At 40.4% G+C, this 23544-nt stretch overlaps 1 protein-coding gene and 1 pseudogene across 1 annotated transcript in view; both read right to left on the reverse strand.

Annotated features, from left to right (window-relative positions):
• Positions 1–23544, reverse strand: part of efl1 (elongation factor like GTPase 1) — a 104574-nt gene that overhangs the window by 24946 nt on the left and 56084 nt on the right. The window contains exons 15-16 of the mRNA XM_023425562.2: positions 13973–14104; positions 11434–11581 (exon numbers count right to left, since the gene is read on the reverse strand). Of these exons, the coding sequence (XP_023281330.1) occupies positions 11434–11581; positions 13973–14104 (280 nt within the window). The remainder of the gene's footprint in view (positions 1–11433; positions 11582–13972; positions 14105–23544) is intronic.
• On the reverse strand, positions 18264–18376 carry LOC111669317 (U6 spliceosomal RNA; annotated as a pseudogene).

Below are 23544 nucleotides of genomic sequence, written 5' to 3' on the forward strand. Positions count from 1 at the left end.
TTTTTAATACTAATATTTTCTTAATTTATGATCCAATAAATTGATAAACAACCGAAATCCAACATATTTGGTGTCCAGCTCATGAGGTAGAGCTCAGAGCCAACATTACTATACCAAAACATAACAGTTAATGCAGACTCGTTACACTTTAATGTTACTTAAACTCTTGCCGAAGCCAGCAACTCCACACTGCTGACATGCCACGCCCTGCACATGGTGCATGGCACCCTTGACTGCTCTTTGAGCCCTGTGCTTCACTCAATGAGTTGTCTTGAAACAGAATTTTTTTTCCCAGTATCTGGGCAAAAGCAAACACGTTATTAAAATGCAGAGCTCCGACTGGATCTGATACACCATAACTGCCGCAGCTTGTTGCATTGCAAATGGCATAAGTACAAGATGCACCATTATCAGTAACGTCATCAAGAAGCCAGTAAACACTCCACCAACATGAGGGTTTTGCTGCAGGGGTAGGACAACCTGCCAGGAGGACATCCATCTCTGTGGCTCTCAGCAGTTAGGCTTGTCTGGTAGAGTGGCTAGTTGGAAGTCACTGAGTAAAAGTCGTATTACAGGCCAACAGGAGTTTGCCAAACACCTCTGAAAGCAGTCTGAGAGCCGTCGGAAGAAACTCTCTTAAGTGATGGAGACAAAAGCTCAGCTCCTTATCCTGAATACAGGGCACTAAGTGGTGAAAACAAGGCAACACTCATCACTGCAGCAATGACATCCCTCTGATGAAGCATGGTGAGGCAGGACCTGGGCGACAAGCCAGTGAGAAAGAGATCCTTGAGAAAAACCCGCTCCACTGAATCATCTGCCCTTAGCTAATGTTTGTTGCTGTATTTCTATTCATTTCCACTCCTGTTTTGGTTGAATCGATGTCCACTGCTCTTCACTTAATTTTCAAGTGGATTTTTTGTGGTTTTGGTCAATAAGCACATTCAGTCAAATCCAGTCATTCTAGTTGCAGGATAACGTCAGGAGGAAGAAGTGTCTGAGGTATGGGGCAATGTTATCGCAACAAAATCTGTCAGTTTCTATATTGCATATTGATACATTAATTTTTAGTAATTGTCCTCGAAAAAACATGATCTTAATAGGAAAATACTGTAAATATACAAGGCGATTTCTTTTTAGTTATTGTTTAATATTTTATTTGGGTTGTCAAGCCTGATTGATTTTTTTTATGTTATTTGGTTTGTTTGGTGAGACTTAGTGTGTTAACTTTGATCTGTCTTTAATGTTTGGTCTGCTGATTATTTATGTCATGTTTTTGTCCAATTAAAAAAAGGAAAAAAGAAAAAAATGCTATACTCAACTCTCAGTACAACAGCAATACAATCACACATTTAGATATTTTTAAATTAATATCTATATGCAGAACAGAAGGACTGACTGTACTAAAGATCAGGTCAAACACTAGCACTAGCACACCCTCTGACTTTGACTTTCTGAATTGACTAATTTCTGTTCTCCTGCTGTGCTGGCAACAGCTGTGATGAATGAACACAGGCACATCTTTCTGAAGCCACTGTCTTCATGAATAAATGGTAGATGGCATCAATAAACTGATGACTATATGTTTTCCACGATGCCAAGATCTAGCTACAGCTACATGTTATCACACACTGTATGAGATATACAAAAGATGATGATACCTCAAAGTCATTAAAGAGGATAACGTTAGTTGCATAAAAGATGAGCCACAGTACTCTGATGGATTATATAAATGACAGATGCATTCTCTTTACTCATTACTCTGGGTTTTACAATACTAACATTACTGTATGTAGAGCAGGTTTGGAAGAAGGTCACTCTGAAGGGTAAAGGAGGTCATCCATCTTTAAGGGGAATTAATATTGCCTGTTTACACCCACCACTGCAACCAGTGGCCTTTTATAATGTTGGCTGAAAACAGGGCCATGACAAGTAATAATCTGTCTCTGATTTTCCCACCTGTGCATTATTATACAGTATGCCCTTTTTGTATGTTGTTTGAAATTAGGAAAGCTGTATCTTTGCTGTATTGTGTGTAGAGTGTGATTGACTAGAGGGTTGATTTATCCAGGTAGCTGCTTTGTGGTTGCCGTCTGCATTCTTCTATCTGGCTGCTTTTTGACAGGCTTTACATTTTATCTGCCTGAAGAAGACTTGTTGCTCAACTATAACAAAGATTTCATTCTAGTAAAGCCTTTCTTTGATACTGTTCATGTCCAACACTTTTCAGCAATAACAATTCAAGGTATTTACATTCTGCAAATGCACATCTGTATACAGCAGTACTTTTCATTTTAACTGACAGGGTGTGTCTTTCAGATTGTATACCCTAACACAAGGGATTAAAACACTGCATTCAAGAAATAGATGTGACAAAAGCTGGCACATGCACATTTCACACGTGGAAGAAAATATCTGATCATGAGTTTAGGGTAACAGCCTTCATACTTTTGTTCCATATGAGCTAGTTCCTACAAAGTGTCAGTGAACCACATCCAAAGACAAAAGTGTTTGTAGCTCTTCCTAATAGCAATTCTTAAAGGGATATTTTGCAAAATGCTTATTCATTTTCTTGCCAAGAGGTGATGACAGCATTATCACCACTCTCAGGTCAGTACGTTAAATACACAGAAAAATATTAAATGCCTTTAGCAGCTTAGCTAAGTGCAGAAACAGAAAAGATAATGTAAGAATGGAAAGAGGGAAACAACTATCCTTACTCTGTCCTTGAGCGGCTGGGAGCCACATGGCCACGTGTCTTTATGTAGTACCAACACCGCGCCACTTGTCATTCAATCATCTCTCCTCACTTCAGGAACCAAGCTTACCTTTCCTGTATCTACGCTCACTAGCTTAAGTGAGTGAACACCTCTGTCGCTGGGCGCTAGTAGCTAGTGGTGCCAATCTGACTGCCTTTACCAAAGGGTTTGCTCCTGTTATATTGATGAGTCTTGGCAACTGAGTCTTATGACATATGTCCGACAATACGGCTACTACATTACACGTCCTATTCTGGCCTGTACCCAAATGGCTCCGGTTTCCGACTTCTACCAGCTAGCTGGCACATTAGTTTTGGGTAGTCCAAGCACGCTAATGGCAACACGGACCAAGCTGCCTTGCTGCTCACCCTCAGTGAGAACTAGCTAACGAGGATTACCACTTAGATTAGCACTTAGATCCGATAATTCCCTTTCTCCCTTTAGCATACCAGCTAAATTAATTGAGCTGCCAAGCTGCCTCCCACCACAGAGCAAGGTCATTCTGGAGCCTGAGCATCAGTGGAGGTACAAATACCTGAATAGTGCACTTAACACAGTCAAAACGTTGAGTATAAAACAATGGACCCTTCTCACCCTCAACAGTCACTGCCTTATGCTATGTAGTGGAAGGGGAGGGACCACCAACGTATTTACAAACTTGTGAAAACGACGAGGAAGGACACCTTGTCGGCACCAATGGCAGCTCAATGTCGCTAGACACAGGGGGCACACACAGGAGAATACAGTGTTTATATTCAAGTCAAGTGAGCAAAGCAGCTGGCAGACGTGCAACAATTGTGGTCACATGTTGCGATCGTGTTTGATCTGCAGTGTTTGATTTGGGACAACACTATCATATTCCCGCACTATACTAGTGAGTATACTGTGCACACAGTGTACACAACACAGTGCAGGTCTGCTCAGCGTGCCTTGAGCTGGAATACGCTTGGTCCACCATCAACAACCCTGGCTCATGCACTCTCTGGCCTGGGGTCATGGAAGTGAAGCAGCTCCTCTGCTGTTGCCCATGGCCCCTCTTGCTTCTCTTTAAGGAGCGTGACGAGATATTTCACCTCCACCTGGTGTGAATCGCCCTGTGGACTTGGACCTGTGAGTGGTTTAACTACTGAGCTCTTACAGAGGGTTATTCACTAGGTCTCTTTATGACTGTAAGTGTAAGTTATTTAAAGAATGGTGTGCAAGGGCACAGGAAATTCCCTTTCAATGCTCAGTTACTGCAATTTTGTCCTTTCTGCAGGACTTGTTTTGAAAGGAAAAATACATTTTCTACTGTTAAGGTGTATTTGGCTTCTATTTCTGCTTACCACATTGAATTTGATGGCAATTCGGTATGGCAACATCACCTGGTTTGTCAGTTAATGAAGGAGGCGTGGAGATAATTACCTATCTCCAAACCAATTTCACCTTGTTGGGATTTGGCTTTGGTTTGTCCCTCCATTCGAACCACTTGATCATGCACACATGGAAATACTGTCTCTTAAAGTTGCTTTACTGTTGGCCTTGGGCACAGCTAAGCATGTCAGTGATACTCATACTTTGGGAATCGATGTTTGACCCTAAAGCCTAAAGGTTTTATTCTGAAGGTGCTCAATCCATTTTCACCAGTGGACTTGGAGGTTTTTCACCTGCCACCTTACTGCTCTATGAAGCAGCACTGGATGCGCGTGTTGTGCCCAGTTCATGCTTTGCATGTTTATGTTGCGAGGCTTTCAGGAAAGGGACCAGTTGTTGGTGTCTTTGGCTAAGCCCATCACCAAGCAAAGGCTTTGTCATTGAATAGTGGATGTTTTTACTTGGCTCACTCCAGCGTGGGCCTTCAGGCTCCAGCTGGTTTCTGGGCTCATTCTACCACGGGTCTTGCGACTATGTCTAAGGGGGTCTTTATCCAGGATATCTGCTCTGCAGGTAGCTGGTCATTATCCTCAGCCTACAAATCTCATTTCTAATGGATTAAACCTCAAATATTTTGACTACATTGACTGGAGAACATGTCCGACGCTAAAGAGAATACAAATCCACAAGCTGTTCCCGCATCGCACGTACCTGTACGAACTCGTCAAGAAGCAAAAAGGCTGCTCGTGGCTAACACAGAAGCTAGCATGGATGATGGCGACAGCACGTCGTTTGAGGAAAACGTGGCCAACACAGTTTCTAAGACTGTTACTGAAAAGATTGGCGCTCTTATGGAGCGGAGGTTTACAGATCTGCATTCAACTCTGGACAAACTAAGCAGCCGCGTCGAAGACAACACAAAACGAATTACTGAGACTGAAACCGGCATCTCTGATGGCGAGGACTGCACATCCTCTCTGGAGATCAAGCTAGCTGAACTCGAAAAAAAAGTGAAGATATTAACCGACCGAGCCGAGGACAGAGAAAACAGGAGCCGCAGAGATAACATACGAATCATTGGCCTCAAGGAAGGTGCAGGAGGGAATCAGGCTGTCAAGTTTTTTGAGACCTGGCTTCCAGGCACACTGGGTCTGGAGACCAAGCAAGGCTCGATTAAAATTGACCGAGCACACAGAGCCTTAGGCCCGTCAAAAAAAAAATTATAAAGTTGCACAACTTTAGTGACAAACAACGGATCCTTGCTGCTGTCCGAGAGAAAGGCGAGGTCACCCACCAGGGAGACAAGATCTACATCCGTCAGGACCTATCACCCCAGGTGAGGGAAGCCCGGCGTCAGGACTGCGGTTCCAGATGCGCTACCCGGCCAGTTTATACTTCACCTTGAACGGGGAGGATCACTCCTTCAAAAACCCACGTGAAGCGGAGGATTTTCTGAGTAGGAACGGTTAATTTCGAGCACGGAATATTGATTACATTTAAGTGTTTTTTTACACGGTTTACACAGCAGACAGAAATTAAACTTTTGTCGAATGGAAGATGAGGAATAGATAACTGCAGTCCTTGTGTGATGCGGGGAAAGCACCTCAGGAGATGAATACCGGACGATTATTTTCCATAATATAACTGGACTGATAACCCGACCACTCGGTGTACGGACCTCATCTCTCGGAGTTTACTTTCAGAGCAACAAGATTTGAGTGAGACCCTCTCCCCTGAGTTGATACAGGTATCTGTTGTTAATTATAAACGTGTAAACGTCTTAATTTTCCCCAAATATTATTTTTATTTAAATATTCTGGATTTACACTGTACTGTATATTGATGTTTTGGCTCTGATCAACACCTACTATAGCCGCCAGTACGATTCTTGCTACCTTTTTTATTATTATTCTTATTAATCGTTATTTAATTACCTAGAGACTATGGTTTGATCACAGGATGCGATTCATGTCAGTTGTTGGCTGGGGGGCGGGAGGGTTGTGGGGATCAGGCATCGGTAGTGAGATGCGTGTGGACACTCCTGCGGCTGGTATGCTCTTTTCTCCCACAGGTGGGAGGATACCTCTCTGCCTCAGCTGCTAAGACTCTTAACACCTTTTTAAGGAGGTTCTTTGTTCTTGTTTTCTCATTTGGAAGACCCTATTTTGTTCAGGGTTCTGAGCCACCGTTTGGGAAGGGGTTTTTATAGACAGCCATTGTGTTGTTGCACATTGTGTTATTTTTACTCTTGCAGTGTATGTTTAGCTCCAGTCCTTTATTGATTACCAGATCAGACGCTGACTTTTTTTTTCTTCTCGGTTTCATTAGTAGCTGCATAGAATACCTCCAACTGTATGAAGGGCTTAACTCTGTATGAGTGATCTTAAGATTGTTTCACATAATGTGAAGGTCATTAACTATGTCATCAAACGCCAGAAAATCTTGTCCTTCCTTAAAAAAGAGAGATGCCAAATAGCCTTCCTCCAAGAAACCCATTTTTCAGACCTAGAACATATAAAACTGAGGAGAAGCTGGGTGGGCCAGGTGTTCTACTCTTCATATAACTCTAAAAGTAGAGGAGTTGCAATTCTCCTACATCGCTCCATGCCTTTTACTCTTGACAAAACAATATCAGATAAAGAGGGATGTTATGTACTTCTGTCTGGTTATCTCTATGGAGAACATGTAGTTTTTGCCCCAACAATATATGAAGCCTTCCACAGCTTATTTCAGATTTGGCAACATTTTCTTCTCCATATCTACTTCAAAAATTTGTGAATTTTGTAAAGATTTACATCTATATGATGCTTTGACCCCCTAGATGCACCCCCTAGATAAAGACTACACATTCTTCTCAATCCCCCACCAGGTCTTTTCCAGAATAGACTACTCATAGACAGAAATGGGGTGAGGTGCCTCAAATCATCTGATATAAATTAAGTAATGAAACTGTTTTATAAAGACCTCTATAGCTCCGAATGCACATGCTCTTGTGGGGCTAGAGCAAAATTTCTTAACAAGATAAAATTACCGTCTCTTTCAGACGTTCAGACAGCAGATTTATGCAAGCCAATTAGTAAGGAAGAAGTCTTACAAGCCATACGCACTCTTAAGGGAGGCAAAGCTCCGGGACCAGACAGTTTTGGCCCTAAATTTGACAAAACATTCAGTCAGGAACTAGTTGGTCCCCTAATAGACATGTATTTGGACTCCTTTGATAGGGGTTGTCTCCCCCCTACATTAAACACTGCTAATATCTCCGGTTACCCGGAAGAGGGATAAGCCATCTGACATTTGTGGTTCCTATAGACCGATAAGCCTGATTTCTCTTGACAGCAAATTGCTGTCAAAACTTTTAGCCAGATGCCTGGAGAAATTACTCCCCACACTTATAAATTCAGATCAGACGGGCTTTGTTTATGGACGCTATTCATCCAGCAATGTGAGAAGGCTCTTGAATATTATACAATTTACCTCACAATGCAAACGGAAAGCACTGGCCGTCTCTCTAGATGCAGAAAAGGCCTTCAGTAGGGTTGAGTGGGGCTATCTGTTTGATGTCTTGGGGAGATTTGGCCTAGGGGGGGACTTCCTTAAATGGATCCAAACCATATATCACTCACCTACAGCTGTTATCATAATCAATAGGCGGCGCTCCGAACCCTTCTCAATAGCAAGGGGTGTCCGCCAGGGGTGCCCCCTCAGCCCGCTCCTCTTTGCCTTAGCATTGGAACCATTAGCTGAAACTATTCGACTGCACACTGATATAAAGGGAATAACAATAGGACATAAGGAACACAAAATTCCCTTCTACGCAGACGATATCCTTGTGTTTTTGTCCTCTCCTCAGCTATCAATTTCGGCAATTATGGATATTTTCAATAGATTTAGTAATATATCTGGCTATAAAATAAATTTTAAGAAATCTGAAGCTATGCCACTGGGAACCCTAAATACTATAGATGTTCAGGAGAATTTCCGTTTCAGATGGTCGAGATTTGGCTTTACTTATTTGGGGATAAAGGTGTCTTCAGAACTGAGAGATCTGCAAAAACTAAATTTTGCCCCTATCTGTACTTCAGTCAAGAGAGACCTGGAGCGTTGGCAGAACTTACCCCTGTCCCTGTTTGGTCGAATCAGTCTCATTAAGATGAATGTGCTCCCTCGACTTTTATACCGTTTGCAAATGCTCCCATTATATCTATCCAAGAAAATCAACCTAGACTTAGAGAAGGCATTTTCCAAATTTATCTGGCAAGGTAAAAAACCTAGGCAAAGGCTTAAGATAATTAGACAATTACCTACAGACATGGGCGGTCTTTCTATGCTTAATGTGTTGTTCTATAACTGGGCCTGTCATGCACGCCACCTCTGACTGTGGTTACATTCATATATTAAAAGAGAGACCTGTATTGATTCCTGGGCCTGTCACCCTCACTCCCCATGGAGCTTAATCACATGTGAGGCAAACAAGATAAATCCAGAAATAAAATGTAATCCTATCATTTACAACAGTATCAGGATATGGAATGATATTTCTAAATACCTGGGAAGAAGGAATGTGAAATCCTTACTGTCTCCCATAACCCAAAATCCTGACTTTCCTGCAGGTGTTAGCTCACCTATGTTCCTCTCTTGGAGGGACAAAGGAATTCACGTAATTGGCAATCTATTTAGAGACAATACATTACTATCCTTCCAGCAGTTACAAGAAACATTCAATATTCCCAAGCACCATTTTTTTGGATACTTACAGATTAGGCATTTTGTGTCTTCACAGACCACTTCTTTCTCTACTAACATCTCTTACAGTGATGTTGAGAGATTTCTTCAAGAGCGCAAAAACAGCAACATTTTATAGCTTCATTTTGCTCACTTCTGGGTTCTTCTGTCACATACCATTTACTAGACATCTCTCATAGATGGGAAAAAGACTTGAACAATGAATATATAGAGGATGACTGGCAGACAACTATACGCCTGATCAAGTCCACATCTTGTAACCGGCTGAGAGAAACTCAGTACAAGATACTTCACAGACTGCATATTACTCCTGTTGTTTTGAACAAAATTGACCACACCATTTCTCCTCTGTGTACCAAGTGCAACTTAGAAAGGGGGATGTATTTCCATTACTTTTGGGAATGTAAACTGATTTCCAGATTTTGGACACTTATTTCAAAGGTAGTCAGTGGGATATTTAAAATAAAAATTAAGAAAGACCCTGGGGTTTTCCTCCTAGGCCTCCCCTCTGGGGACCTACATCTCACTGCATCACATTATAAGCTCTTTGAAAAACTCCTTCTAGCTGCTCGAAAGTGTATACTGCAAAACTGGATCAAAACTCTTCCACCTAGTGTCACCCTTTGGTACAGAGAGATCTTTAATATCCTCCCTCATGAAAGGTTGGAAGCTGTTGTGAAGGGTAAATATGAGTTATTTTTAAAAGTTTGCACACCCTTCCTAGATTACATACCTGCAGATCTGAAAAATCTACTAATGATGGGCATGCAGTTTTCTGAATGGAATAAGGCCTCCCCTATGCACGGACATAGAGTGCAATAGGCTGCTGATGACTAGTTACCCTTACCTCATAGTTACATACTGCGGACTGGAAACAAACTAGAACTGTAATTATTATCTTTTATTTTTTTACTTTTATTTTATTAATTAATTAATTAATTTATTTTGATAATTATTTATTTGAATTTTAATTACTATTATCTTTCATCTTTATATCATTAATATCATAGTCTTGTTCAATTTAATTATTTTGCATTTCTTGTATAACTGTATAACGTGCTGTCTGACGGGTTGTGGTGGGGGGTTCTGTTCTGTGTTTTGTATTATTTGTGTTTAAAAAACAATAAAATGTGTTTTAAAAAAAAGAAGTAACTTCAAATTTTCTATGTTGTTTATTTATTTTTTATTTTTTTGCTGCAGTCTGTTGGGGCAGTAGCCTGTCCAACATGAGCACAAAGACACTGGACAAGCTGGTCAAAAAGGCTGGGTCTGTGCTTGGCAGGAGTCTGGACTCACTCCGGACTGTTGTGGAGAGACGCATGTAAGATGGAGGCCATCTTGGACAATACCAACATTCTGCACAACATTCTGGCAGGACAGAGAAGCAGCTACAGGTGTAGCAAACATCTCTTCTCACTGTGCTGCAGAACAGAGAGGTTCAGGAGATCCTTTGTCATCACCTCAGCCACTTTGTCAACACCTCAGCCACAGGTAGTGGATCATGACCTGGAGTAATTGAACTATTATTGTTTATCATTTATTATTAACTATTGTTATTGTTATCATTATTATTACTAATTAGCTGGACACCTGAATTTCCCCTAGGAATACATAAAGTAAGTATCTATCTATCTATCTATCTATCTATCTATCTATCTATCTATCAGGCATAATATTTTTCTATCAGCACTGTCTTTTGTGAAGCTGTCCCATACTTTAGAGCTCTTGCTGTAGTCCACCATATTGCAACTCCACATGTATAAGTGAAAAAATATACAGAGGTACAATGGCTCAAAAATTTGTCATTGTAAAGTCATTATCAGAGATCAAAAAGGCATATTTCTTAAATCAACAGTTGTTTACAACTTTTTTCTTGGTACCCAGTGTTCATTGTATATACTGAGCAGTATATGCCATTAAAATTACATTGCGCACCAAAAATAAAGGGCACAAATGAAGCTCCCATGTTGTTCTTGAAATAGGAAGAAAGCTTTCTCTCAACTTAGTCTAAGCTGAATTTGTATGGTATGTATTTGTGTATGTATTTGTATTTGTATGTATTTGTATGGTATGAGAAAAGCAGTAATCCTATGCCAACACCAAATTTTCCCTTGTGAAAATTCTCTTAAGAATCGATCTGCCCATCAGTGAGCTTGTGTTGCTCCTCTGAAGGGGCCAGCAGTGTCCAGACGGGGGGAGGGAGACAGCAGTCAATATGTAATGAGCGGCAGTTAATGATGGCATTGAAATTGGAAACAGATTTGGAGATTGAAAACAAACACTGTATTCAACCTGCAGTATATAACCAAACACAGGTACACAGTCACTACAGAGGAGGCCAGAAAAGAGACAATCAATCTGACTTAGACGGAAAAAGAAAAGTTTGTAGAGGTTTGAAAATCTAATATGAGGAAAGCAGATACCATGTTCAGAAGCACAGTTATGAATACTGACACATCAGGTGAGACTCTCTGTAAAAATGAACTAGACAAGACTTTACTTTTTGAAGACTATGGTGGAATGGAAAAAGCACACAGGCAGAAACACACATTTTTGGAGATGTCAAACACAGACTGACCGCTCTCGGAGGTCGTCCAGGCAGCGTTGTAGATGTACCTCACCAGCAGTGACCAAAACATGTTCTCCCGTTTCCTGGATCAGTACCTCAGCACAGGGATCTGCCTGGTTCAACAAACGCATCCCACGCACCAACTTTGGCATCTCACCTGATAGCCAAACAAATAAAGTGGAAACCAATTTATTAATCTTTTTTTATATTAGCATTTTATTGGCCATAACATGTGACACGTGACAGAAAATGGTACCAGTGTACTTCTAGTACAATGGCTCTGTGACTGTGAATCAGTTTCACCTGCTTTGGCACAAATGAAAGTGACAACAGGTGCAATGCAGAGGCAAAAGGGAATGGTTTTACATGTGGTGGCCACAGACAGTTGCTCTCTCCTGATCCTTCCTGACTGATTCTTCTCTAGTTTTGTATTTTGCTAGTGTCCTTCTCACTACTGATAGCTAGCGTTGTCACGATACCAAAATTATGACTTCGATAAGATACCTGCCTAAATATCTTGATACTGATACTGAAATGATAACACAGCAAAAACTAGCAAATTATTGTAAATAATTAGATTAAGGTCAGTCTTATTATAACTTTTTACAAGGTTTGCAGCAATCTGATGCCCCCTGAGTTTATGTGACACCCTGATCCAGGTCTGGGAGGAGATCCCCCAGGACACCATCTGCTGACTCATCAGGAGCATGCCCAGATGTTGTCAGGAGTGTGTACAGGCACAAGGGGGCCATACAACCTACTGAGACACATATTGAGATGCCGTGATGAAATTCACACAAGTTGGATCAGCCTGTGGTTTCAATTTTTAACTTTGATTTTGGGTGCGATTGTGATCCAGCCCTCAGTGGGTTGATGATTTTGGTTTCCATTGGCCGTTGTTACGTTATTTTGTTTTCAACAAATTATACAATGTACATCAGTAAAGATTTTCAACTTGTATAATTCGTTCACCAAGATCCAATGTGTGATTTAAGTGTTCCCTTAATTTTTTTGAGCAGTGTATATAGACACGTATATATACATAGGAGCATACCAGTTGGCATGGGTACTGACCCTTCGTCATCATGGTATCAACTGTCACGGTTTGGTTCGGTATGGGCACAAAAACTTCTTGGTTAGGTTCAGTAAAAAGTTTGTGATTTGTGTTAAAATAAATGTTTACTTAAGGTTTGAGGCCTTCATCATTATGGTTACAATATTAAAAATGCAGTTAAGGTTATGGAATAGTCATGGATAAAAGAATCAGCGTTAACGCTCAGTTTCACATGTGAAACGAACAGAAGCCCCCAGAGTGAAAGTCCTGTGTTTTGCCGACCAATCCATCCACCTCGACCTCCTCCTAACAGAGACTTTAACCCTCTATATATGTAACCTAACTTCCTTTGCCCTGTCACAATTACTAAGGCTACTAAGGGTGGCCTAACAGTAAACCTAAGTACTGGTGGAGTTAAAGACTGAAAAGGACCCTACGAATGAGGACAGTCTTGTTAGTCACTATGGTTTTAATATTATTTTGGATTTAAGCAGAGTGAATTAAATTCAGCAAATTAAATCCAACAAGACCAAGGGTTCTATTTTAAATGTTGCAAGCACAATGAGCATCACAGTGTAGCAGATTTCAGGCATACATTTTCTACCCACTTGGTGTTCATTATGCATTATCCCATTACTATTGTACATTTACTTCAAGCATTTAGTTTGATGTGTAAATAAAATGGTAAAAGTGGCAGTAGAATGGCACTGCACCATACACAAAACCAATATCTAACACAGCATTCACGCGCACAGATACAAGTGATAGGTGGTCTACGGCCTCTCATGAAGTTGTAGCTTTGTGTGTATTGTGCTGAATACATAATTTACATACTCTGCTCCTATTCAACAGTTTTCTGATGTAGCCATGGAATTGTTGTGCAGAATGTTTTTCGCTGCCTTTTGTTGTTGAATTGTTTTAATGCAATAGCACCAAAGCTAGCAAGACTGACTAGCATTGCCAGTCTTCAATATCTTCACTATCACGCTTTCTAATTGCCACATGCCATAGTAATACACCAGCTCCTCTAGTAGAGTTGGGGATTGCTTCCAGTTGAGATGCAGGATGACAATCCAGTCTCTTCAAGAGCCTAGACTTGCAGGGTGCAGTTTTAAACAGACATGTGATGTCGTCCATGTAGTTACTTAAAGGGGGACAAGCCCCGCCAGCCAAACTGCCTTGCCCCCACCAAGATCACTTCAAATGCTGCGATGAAGAGGATGGGGGAAATGGAACATCCCATCACAATTCCCACTCCCACTGGCTGCCAGATGGTGGAAGACTCTTGCAGTGTGAAGCACATGTGCAAATCCTGGAGTAACTCATCACCAAGTACAATAAAACTTAATGTTGAAACATTACTGTACCACAGGAGACCATAATAAGCATCATATGGAGATGATGCTTATGTTCTCTATACATGTTCCTTAGTCAATAAATTATGTTAAAACTAAAATTCAATAACAAGCCATTGGTGTGCTTTCTCAGACTTACTTGGATGTTTGGGTTCTATTGCAACACGTACTATGGGCGTGGCCTCAAAGTTGAGCGGGGTGAAGGGTGGGCAGGCGGGGGAGGTTGACAGAGTGGCTGACTTCAAGACGCACTCCTCCAGACCTCCAATACCTGGAATAGCAAAGAAGAAGAACATCAGCAGATAACAAAAAAAATATGACGGTATGGTTAGGGTAAGACAAGTGTAAGAAAACTTAGAGAAAAGAGTCAGTTAGTTAGTTAGTTACTTGCTAAGTCAGTTAGACTTTATTCTCCCAGGGGAATTTCTTTTCACAGCACTGTACATCATTTGAAACATAAGTATGAAACAACATGAAAAACAGAGCACATGACAGCGACAGGTCAGACAACACAGGGACAAGGAGGGCAGTTCGTGCAGCGAATAATGTGCAGAGAAAAAGTTGTTTTTGTCTTTTTGGGATGGAGGAGCTCTCAGCTCTTTGATGCATTTGTCTATAAAATCCTGAATGTCAAAGCAAGAGAAGAATGACCTCATTTTTTATTTTGGTGCAACCATCATAGGTTAACACACTTGTTCATACACATAACCGTTAGTTTCCACTGCTTCTGTGGCCTGCACAGCTCCTACACCTCAACTTCATCAAGCATCTCTGCATGAGGTAGATTGGGTTGTTTGCAGCAAGACTGCAGCCACTCACTTTGCAGTAACTGCACAACATAATGATCTCTGCATGGTGCAATGTTCTTACCCCACTAAGCCAACATACTGTAGAATCAAATCCTAGCAAACTCATGTTGTTCTGAAGGCAAGAAGAAGTGCAATATGTTTCTACATATCGTACAGTATGCGCAGTCTTAAATAAATAAATAAAATAAATCATTGATCCTTTCAATTCACAGTTTAATCTAAAGCATCTAAAACATAAAATATAACAATGTTAGAGAAAAGTTGAACCATGGAAAGGTTAGGCAGTGGCAAATCTATAGTGTTCCAACAATATACAATTGTTGTTGCTGAAGGATTTCTTGCTACATACATATCTCTCTTGCCATGCCATTCTCTGTCTAATGTTAATGCTGTATGTACCCCACAGCTGTTGTTTTATTCTGACTATGGTGCAGCCTGAATTCAGCTGGATTGCAGGGATTGGTCTGTTTCATAAATCAACTAATTAACCAACAGGTAATGCAGCACCAATCTTCTTTTGGCAAAAATGATTTCTTCAAATAAGATTCTGAGTATTACGCAGTAATATTTGCTGCTGGGTAAAAGGGACCCTGCTGTGAGTTTTTAAGGTCTGACATGCCAAAAAAAAAGACAATGTAACAGCAAGATACAGGCAGAGCTTGAACATCCTGAGATTTTCTTGGAAAGGGATAAAAGCTATCAACAAAAAAATGACTGAGGCTTCTGTTCGCGGATTCTTCTCCAGCTTTAAACACCATGCTGCTCCGCATTGTTACAGCTAAGCTCCTCTCGTATCTCATGCTAAAACGGAATATGGCAGAGTACTGGAATTGTTTATTTACAGATCTCAATGTGTTTCTGCTGTTCTTTTCACAGCTTTCTACATTAAGATCATAGAACAAAAAACAAGAGTAAGTGCATATCATTTATATTTTTGGACCTCATATAGCCGTACAACCATTGCATTTTTGTCTGGACTTTACATTTCAATGAAGCGACTGGTTTTACCAGCTGCCCAGCCAGGATTGTCAGTTTAGCTTCTGCTGAAAGACTTACAATGCCAGCTTCACTGGGGCAGTGTGTCGATTCAGATCTCCAAATTGTAAGTTTGTCACTAAAACATTTTTTCTTTGTAGCATATTGCCAAAAGGAGTTGCAGCGATGCAGGCTCATCAGCAGGAGGAGGCAGAAAGGGGCGTAAAGGCCGTCACTCAGGCAACGCAAGGGCAATAGATGAGATGGGAGGGAGTGGAGAAGAGCTATGGGAGATGGAGACATTCAGAGTGAGCTTCAGCATCAAGACTGTCTATGATGCCCTGCCATCTCCCATGAATCTCAGCCAGTGGTACAGTGTTGATTTTTTGAAAGCAAACTCAGGACCTACCTTTTAAGTCTGGCTTTAGTTTTTTTTTAGTTTTATTTCAACATACAACATAAATCATACAACTTGGAGGAGATGCTTATATAATTACACTTGTTTTAACTCTTGTCTTATATGTCTGTTCCAAACCTTATTAGATGTTTTTTTTTTTCTTCTTCAATGTTCATAACAGAACAGAATGTCTCATTTTCACCTTCCAATCGAACTCCCTCCATGTTGGGCTGCTGGTTAGCTTATGTCCTGCTTTGAATGTTATAATATGTATTTTCCAGTTCCCATTTTCATTTGACATCAAAACTAGAGTCATGTCGTAGTGCTTTTTTTCTCTCTTCCCCTGTAAATGAAATTAACAATTCTTCCAGTTTGGGTGCTTATTTCCAAATCTTTTCCATTCCTTATGTTTCTGAAGTAGTGTAGTTTCTTAGTTGTAAGAATTTATAAGTCATGAACTAGAAGATTGAATTTCTGTTTAAATTGTGTAAATGATTTCCTGATTTGCCCATTAAACTAAAATCCTGCGTCCATCCTTGATGGAACAAACTCTGGGTTTATAGCTATTATAGTGGAATTACACAGCTTTCATTTCTTCCTTATTGCTGGCCATATTTTCATTGTTCACCTGAGCCAGTCATTACCAACCCTTAGTTTCTTCTGTGCTAGTTCATTCAGGAATGGAAGTCCAAGGAATTCCAACAGTACATTTTGGCATGCTATGTGCTCCATTCCTACCCACACTGCCTCTGTCTCTTTAGTTATTCACATAATTACAGCTCTAAGTTGTGGTGCCCAATAATACTTTTTTAATTTAAGTAAATTCAACCCTCCTTTATCCATCAGGGTTATTTTTATTTATCTGTCTATTTCTTTATATATTTTTAGCTGTTTTACCAGTTTTTCCTTTTATTCCAAGATTATTTTCTGGATTATTTTCCATTTAAAATACCCTACTTTTATTTCTGGCTATTTATTTTATTTCTATTTTTATTTCTGGTTTTACCCACTTTAATACATTTCCTCTGTCTTAGTATTTTAATATTTTATCTTTATCACTCTATTGTTATCTTTGCTTTCCAGTCTTCCCCGTTCCTGTAATTATTGTTTTATTTTTATTGTTTTTATTTATTGGTCATTTATTGTTCTGTGTGTAAATGGGTGTGTGTGTGTGTTCACCTAGCAGCACAACCAGGTGCTACAGCGTCTTGCAGTAGTGCTGGAAAATCGCCAGATGAGCATCAACAGCCTTCCTCCCCCCTCATCCCACTTGCCAGCAACAGCATTTGGCTGGGAAGACGAGGTTCAAGCCAGACTCACCACATTATTCCCCAGCTCCTCCAAAGTCTGTGACAAACTGTCCTTTAGCAATACACCATCATTATGGTACCATCATACCATCATACCTATCATCCTGCAGAATATAGGCAGAATGTCCCACATGTGCAGTTAAGGAATATTGACTTCTAGTCTTACATAACAGATCTGAAAAGCCTGAACACGACAATTTCAGTGAGCAACTGGGAGGGTGATTTTGCATTTACAGTGAACTGTGCCTGTAGAGATGACAGCTTGATAGGAATGTCATAAGCAGTAATACTTTAGTACCAAAACAATAATTAATAAACTTTAAAAAATTTGCCGGTCCTTGTTTTTCTACAGTACAGGTGTAGGTACCAAGCATACGGTAGATGTTGTAGGAACTTGAGATGTGAATCTCCTGGAACTGACAAGGGCAGTATAATAACCCTACAAGTGTTCTAGTCTGACATTAAAGAAGAAAAGAGGAAGGCAGGGACTGTAAACAATAACAACAACACATGGAATGGCAGTGGCAAGTGTGTGTGCAGCAAAATTTCTGCCATGACTTGTGAAAAAAAGAAAAGAAAAACACAAAAAGACTGGTGCATTGAGATATTTTGAATATGCTGCAAATCAGGGACAACTTATAGCCAAAAGCCAGAACATAATGGTGTCTCCACCTCACCATGTGTTTAAGCAGGAAGAGTTTGGTTCACAACACACAGAGCTTGGATTCACTTGCCATTTCAGGTACCCTTGTACTGCAGCAATTTCTTGTCCTTTCTTTCACTAGCAACACATCTTATGGACAAGGTGTTTCCTCCTTCTTGCTGGTACACACTATGTAATGATTTTGGTTGTAAAATCTAGCAAGGATCATCAGTGATTCCAGACATATACAAGAGGCGCACGTCCCCATTAGTTGCTCAAGAACAAGGCCAGCAGATAAAAATGTGGAAAACGCTTCACAAATTTGCATGTGATCCTTGCGCCTCCAGGGGCGATGCTAATCTTCTCTGTATTGATTCCAATTCATCACATGTGCTGCCTGAGCAGACACACTGGTCTTGTGCTATGGCTGCATTTTATTCCCCCTTGGCAGGTTGACACCTTTACAGCGGTGCAGACTCAAGTGATCCTATACCTAATAGCACCCTTTGGCATCACAAAGGTATGGAAGTAGTTCTTTCTCCATTTATCAATTATACATCACATTTGCAACAGTGACATGCTGTCAGCTTATTCTGTTTGCATGTTTACGAAATTCACCAACAGAGTAAGACCAAAAATACCTTGACACTGAAAAGGGGGTGGTGCTGCCTCGAAGCTGAAGTTCAGCCTCAAACAAAAGCATCTGCTCCTCCGATACTTCCCAGGACATGACTAAGTCTGAGCATCTGTCTGCTGAATCTGCTGGAGGGTGAAGTTGGTCCTGCAGTTAGTTTTGCTTAAGGCCATGGTTTTGTTAATGGCTTTTTTGGGATTAGGCTCAGCCATCAACTGCCATGTTACACAAAAATACTGGCCGTCTGTGTGTAGTTTCACAGTGGGCTGTGCCTTCACTGGACACTACAGGGAGAGCATAGTTGTTATTTTCAAGCCAGTCGAAGTCAACAAACTAACCAGACATCAGACAAGTAATTTATTTTGTCCTTTAGGCATTGAATGGAATTAACAAAATCAAATGGAAACTATTTGTATTTTGACTGTCAATATCAACGGTAACTAGTTAAAATGACAGAGTTAACAACAGTGGAAAAGGGGAAATTCAAACAGCACTTTTTATTTCATTGTTGTAAAAATAAGCACTTTATTCTAAGCTGCGCATTTTTGAATTTTGAAAAGCTCTTAATTTTGAACACCCACTCCCCACCCCCCTTCTCTTACACTCTCTCACATGCACGGTCTTGGTTTTGAACTTTGTATCCAGACTGTAGACACAGGCACTCATATTTTAGAGCTGGCTGACTGTTATAGCAGATGCAGGACATTATTGGCCGCCTCTCGTGAAACTTGATACTAATAATTACTCTAAGGTGATTCAATCCCTAGAGGCTTTCCGATCCAACAAAAAACAATAGAGCTGAAAGAAGAAAAATTAACTCAAAGGACCCAGAACAACCCACAACTGCTGCACACGGACATACAACAGACTTGATTTGAAATGAAAGTCATAGCAGCAGAGCTGAAGCTTGGGTAACTCTCAGCAGGTATTAACAAAACATCTTTTGAATGTGTTTCTATGGAAAACAAGCATGCACTCTAACTTGCTCTTGCACACATCTGGCTGACCTGGAGAAAAGCATGGTAGGAGACAGAACTGCAATAACTGTGCTAAAGGAATATTTCAATCAACAAAGAGTTTAGTTTTTTCAGAGATCATCTCAACTGTATAACATAGGCCTCGCTGTCTAAATCTCAAGTCCAAAAAACCCCAGCCCCATTAAATGGGCTTCATTCACAAATGTTTTGTTATTTTTCTCTTAAATTGGTTCTGAAAAACTCAATCAGAGAGAAAAAAACCCACATCCACGAAACAGTCAGCAAAAACTGATTTGTGAAGATGCGAAGAACATGTTGGTGAACTTGCATTGTTCTTAAAGGTCACATATTATCTAAAATGCACTTTACCATGGTTTTCTAACAGTAATATGTGTGGCCTGTCTACAAACCCCCCAAAGATGAGAAAAGTCCATCCCCTCTGTCTTTTGCTTGCTCCACCTTTCAGAAAATGTGTGCTCACACAGACCTTGGAGATTTTCCCTTGATGTCGTCACAAAGGGAAATAACACCTCCCCCTGATGGGTGACACTCCCCGAGCTAGGTGTGTGTTCCGCCCACTGAGTCCGCCTTGCAGCCGCTACCTTTTCTTCCCATGCAAACACAGGCTTCGGTAAAACTATGTTGAAGGTACGAGTAAAGAACGCTAGTTGCTCTGTTGTTGACTGCACAAACCAATACAGAAGTCTTTTTTACCCCCTACGTCTGAGGATCCCAGTGGATAAATTTTATATTTGGATTGGAAATGTACCTGCTACAACTCCAAAAGTGTTGTAGCAGGCTAACCATTTCACTTCAGACTGCTTTCTCCAGGAGGGCCAGTACAATGCAGGATTCGCGACAATTCTGAAGATAAAGCTTGGCTCAGTGCCGATTGTCCGTGACCCAACTTCAAACTTGGGAGCTGTGAGTTTTAACATTTTATGTTCCTTTACTGTATATACACGAGAGCCTGTTACATGTGTTGCTAGAATGCCAGCTAAAGTGGCTAACGTTTTGCCTCGTCTACACGCAGCCGGGTACAGATTGTATGCAATTCTGCTGCTTGGTATTGCTGTGTGACGATGATTAGAGCCACTCTGCTACCTTTATCATACTTGAAAGGCGTTTTAGCTGTCTGTAAAGTCAAGCCGGTAAAATTCAGACTAAACATAGGCTTTTCAGTGATTAGCATAGGTGTCTGGGCTTGTTTATTAGTGCTATGAAAGTTATAATTGAGAGTCGTGCCTTATCATGTCCGTTTTAACGTTGATATCATGTTTACACCTACAGTGCCTGTAGGGAATATCTAAAGATAATAGGAATATGTAAAGTGATAGGCTATATTACACATTTTTTGCATTTTGCGCATGTAGTAGGCTATTTACTGCATTTAGAAACTTTTGACAACCCAATTTATACACAGTTGAGAGCATTTGTTGTTATCATTTTTGCACTGCTTGCAGCTGTTGCCATAACACCACATTTGAGAAGATGTCGGTGTAACCTCTGTTTCCTTTGTTCAGGCCAGCACATCAAGTGCATTTGTACATCAGTATGCAAGTATTGGACATATACCTGTGCTGGAAAGCAGGTACTTTAACTGGTAATTCAATCAATTCATTTTATTGTTCCGTCTTACTGTATTATGTGCTTAATAAGATGTGTGGTCGTGTTGATGTCATGTGTTTTAATGTCACGTCAGTGTTATTTACTGTTTGGCACCATATGACATGCCTCTGCAGTGTGGCAGGAGTGTGTTTCCAGCTTTACTGTTCTGTGTGCAAGAGCTGCTTATACTGGAAACAATGCAGCAGATAGAACAGTAATAATAAAGAAACACATCTCACAAACTGAATCTTTTTTCCAACTGAACATAGCTATTGAGCTAGAGCCATAATGAGCGGGCTCCTGCTGCCAGATGAATGGCAGCAGGAAACTGATATATGATACTGTATATTGTAGTACTACTACACAAAGAAATCTGTGTGGAGAAACTGCAAGACTTATATATTTAAGATGGTGTGATACCTTAAAGCTTAAAGGCTACAAATCAAGGCAATTTAGTTTAAGAGTTTACAAGAGTTTTGAAAGAACTTGGAAGCAGATGTGTAACTGGTGTCTAACTAAAGGCAGATTACCAACCACTGACTGAACTGCTTGAATGCACACAAGTACTTGCACACACAAAGACATGCACACACACCCCGGGGACCAAGCCTGGTTATGTCCAACTGCAGAGCTAAGCATGACTCAAGCCTGAAGACATTTCCTCTAACCACAAGTACAGTTGGCTGTGACTCTGGTTATATAAAGATGATGTTTTTCCCCATCCTCCTTCTGTCCCCCTTTCTCCCTCTACCTCTATTAAAACTGGTTCCCTACACACAGAAAAGAATGAGGGAGGGACAAGGTAATGAAAATGGAGAGGAGGTTTGAAGGGGGGAGAGAGACTCATGGACATGTTGTAGAAGACTTGCATGTATTCACTAATAGTGTACCTCAGGATGATTAGGAGCACTCTCACAGCACTTATGTTGACTTGTCATGTTTTCCACAAAAAATCGAATTAATTGGAGGGCTGTGCCTTCATCACACAAATGAGCTGAGGTATAATTTCTCATAAATTTTTTGCTCATATGTTGAAAAGTGTAGGAGTGCATTAAGAAGTTTAGGGGCACAATGAAGATTTATCAAACAAAGTGTTTTTCCTCAATAAAGGGATATAAGGAGACATTAACAAGCCAAATGATTTAATTCGTTCAAATTCAAAAAGTACACTAGGTTTTTATTATTTCTTTCTGGATTTATTCAATAATTATGTAATTATGACAGGTCATGTTCAAAAATCCAAAGTCTATAAGCTTAAACTAGCTACTAGTATGATAGGAAATAAAGTTCAGTTGGTAAACTGAAAGACAAAAATGACACTCAGCAGTCAGCTAAGATGAAAAGCTGCAGCTGATATTTTCGACACTGCTTTGCCAACGACTATTGGCGTACTCAGTGAACATGTTAGTCAGTTGCCGCTGCACCCAATGAATATTTCACTGTCACCTGCCACCTTTCCCCGGTTTATACTGTTGGATAGTATGGAAAGCCGATTTAACCAGGCAGTTTGTCTGGCCAGCTTTGAGCTCAATCAGCGGTTGGCAACAGGGCCGCACCTCTGCAAAGTCCTGTAATTGTGACTTTATGACATTTCATAATATTCTGAAGCAGCGGCAACAATAATTTTGTAGTAGTGACCCATCAGTTCAAAGTGTTTATAGCTGAAACACTGTTTATACCAGTTGTTCTGAGGAAAAGTTATAACATAAGTGGAACAATTTACAAAGCAACACTAGTTTTCATGACTCAACACTGGCCAACAAAGTGCCATATTTACTATAACAGGTGATGGCTCAGCTGTTTAATGCTTTCATACAACATCCCGACACGACCAAGAGTCATTGCTAGTAGCTCTATAAGGCTATAGCTACTTAGGCACAGCTGTGCTTTGAGCTCAGTGCTAACACTAACATGCTAATATGCTCACAAAGGCAATGTTAGCATGGTGATGTTTAGTAGGTGTAATGTTTACAATCATCACCACATAAGCAAGCTAACATTTTATAATTAGCACTAAACACAAAGTAAAGCTGAGGCTGATGGGAATGTCATTAGTTTTGCAGGTATTTAAATTTGACCTGAGGGTGGCACTAGATGAAAATTCAGGGGATTACTGAAGTATTTTAGTAATCGATCATTATGAATGTCTGTACTTAAGTTCTCTGAAATCCATCCAATAGTTCTGACGAAATTTCACTTCCAAACTAAAAATTTCAACCTCATAGTGGCACTAGAGGAAAAGTCAGGGGATAACAAAGGTCATTAGAATTCATCCTCTGGGGATCATGAATGTCTTGGCAAAATTTCATGCAAGCCAAACTACCAACCTTTAAGTTCTTGGAGCCACAACAGATTTCC

Source organism: Seriola lalandi, unplaced genomic scaffold, assembly GCF_002814215.2.
Source record: "Seriola lalandi dorsalis isolate HSWRI2012SDOR001 ecotype SW California unplaced genomic scaffold, Sedor1 jcf7180002054784, whole genome shotgun sequence".
Taxonomy (NCBI): domain Eukaryota; kingdom Metazoa; phylum Chordata; class Actinopteri; order Carangiformes; family Carangidae; genus Seriola; species Seriola lalandi.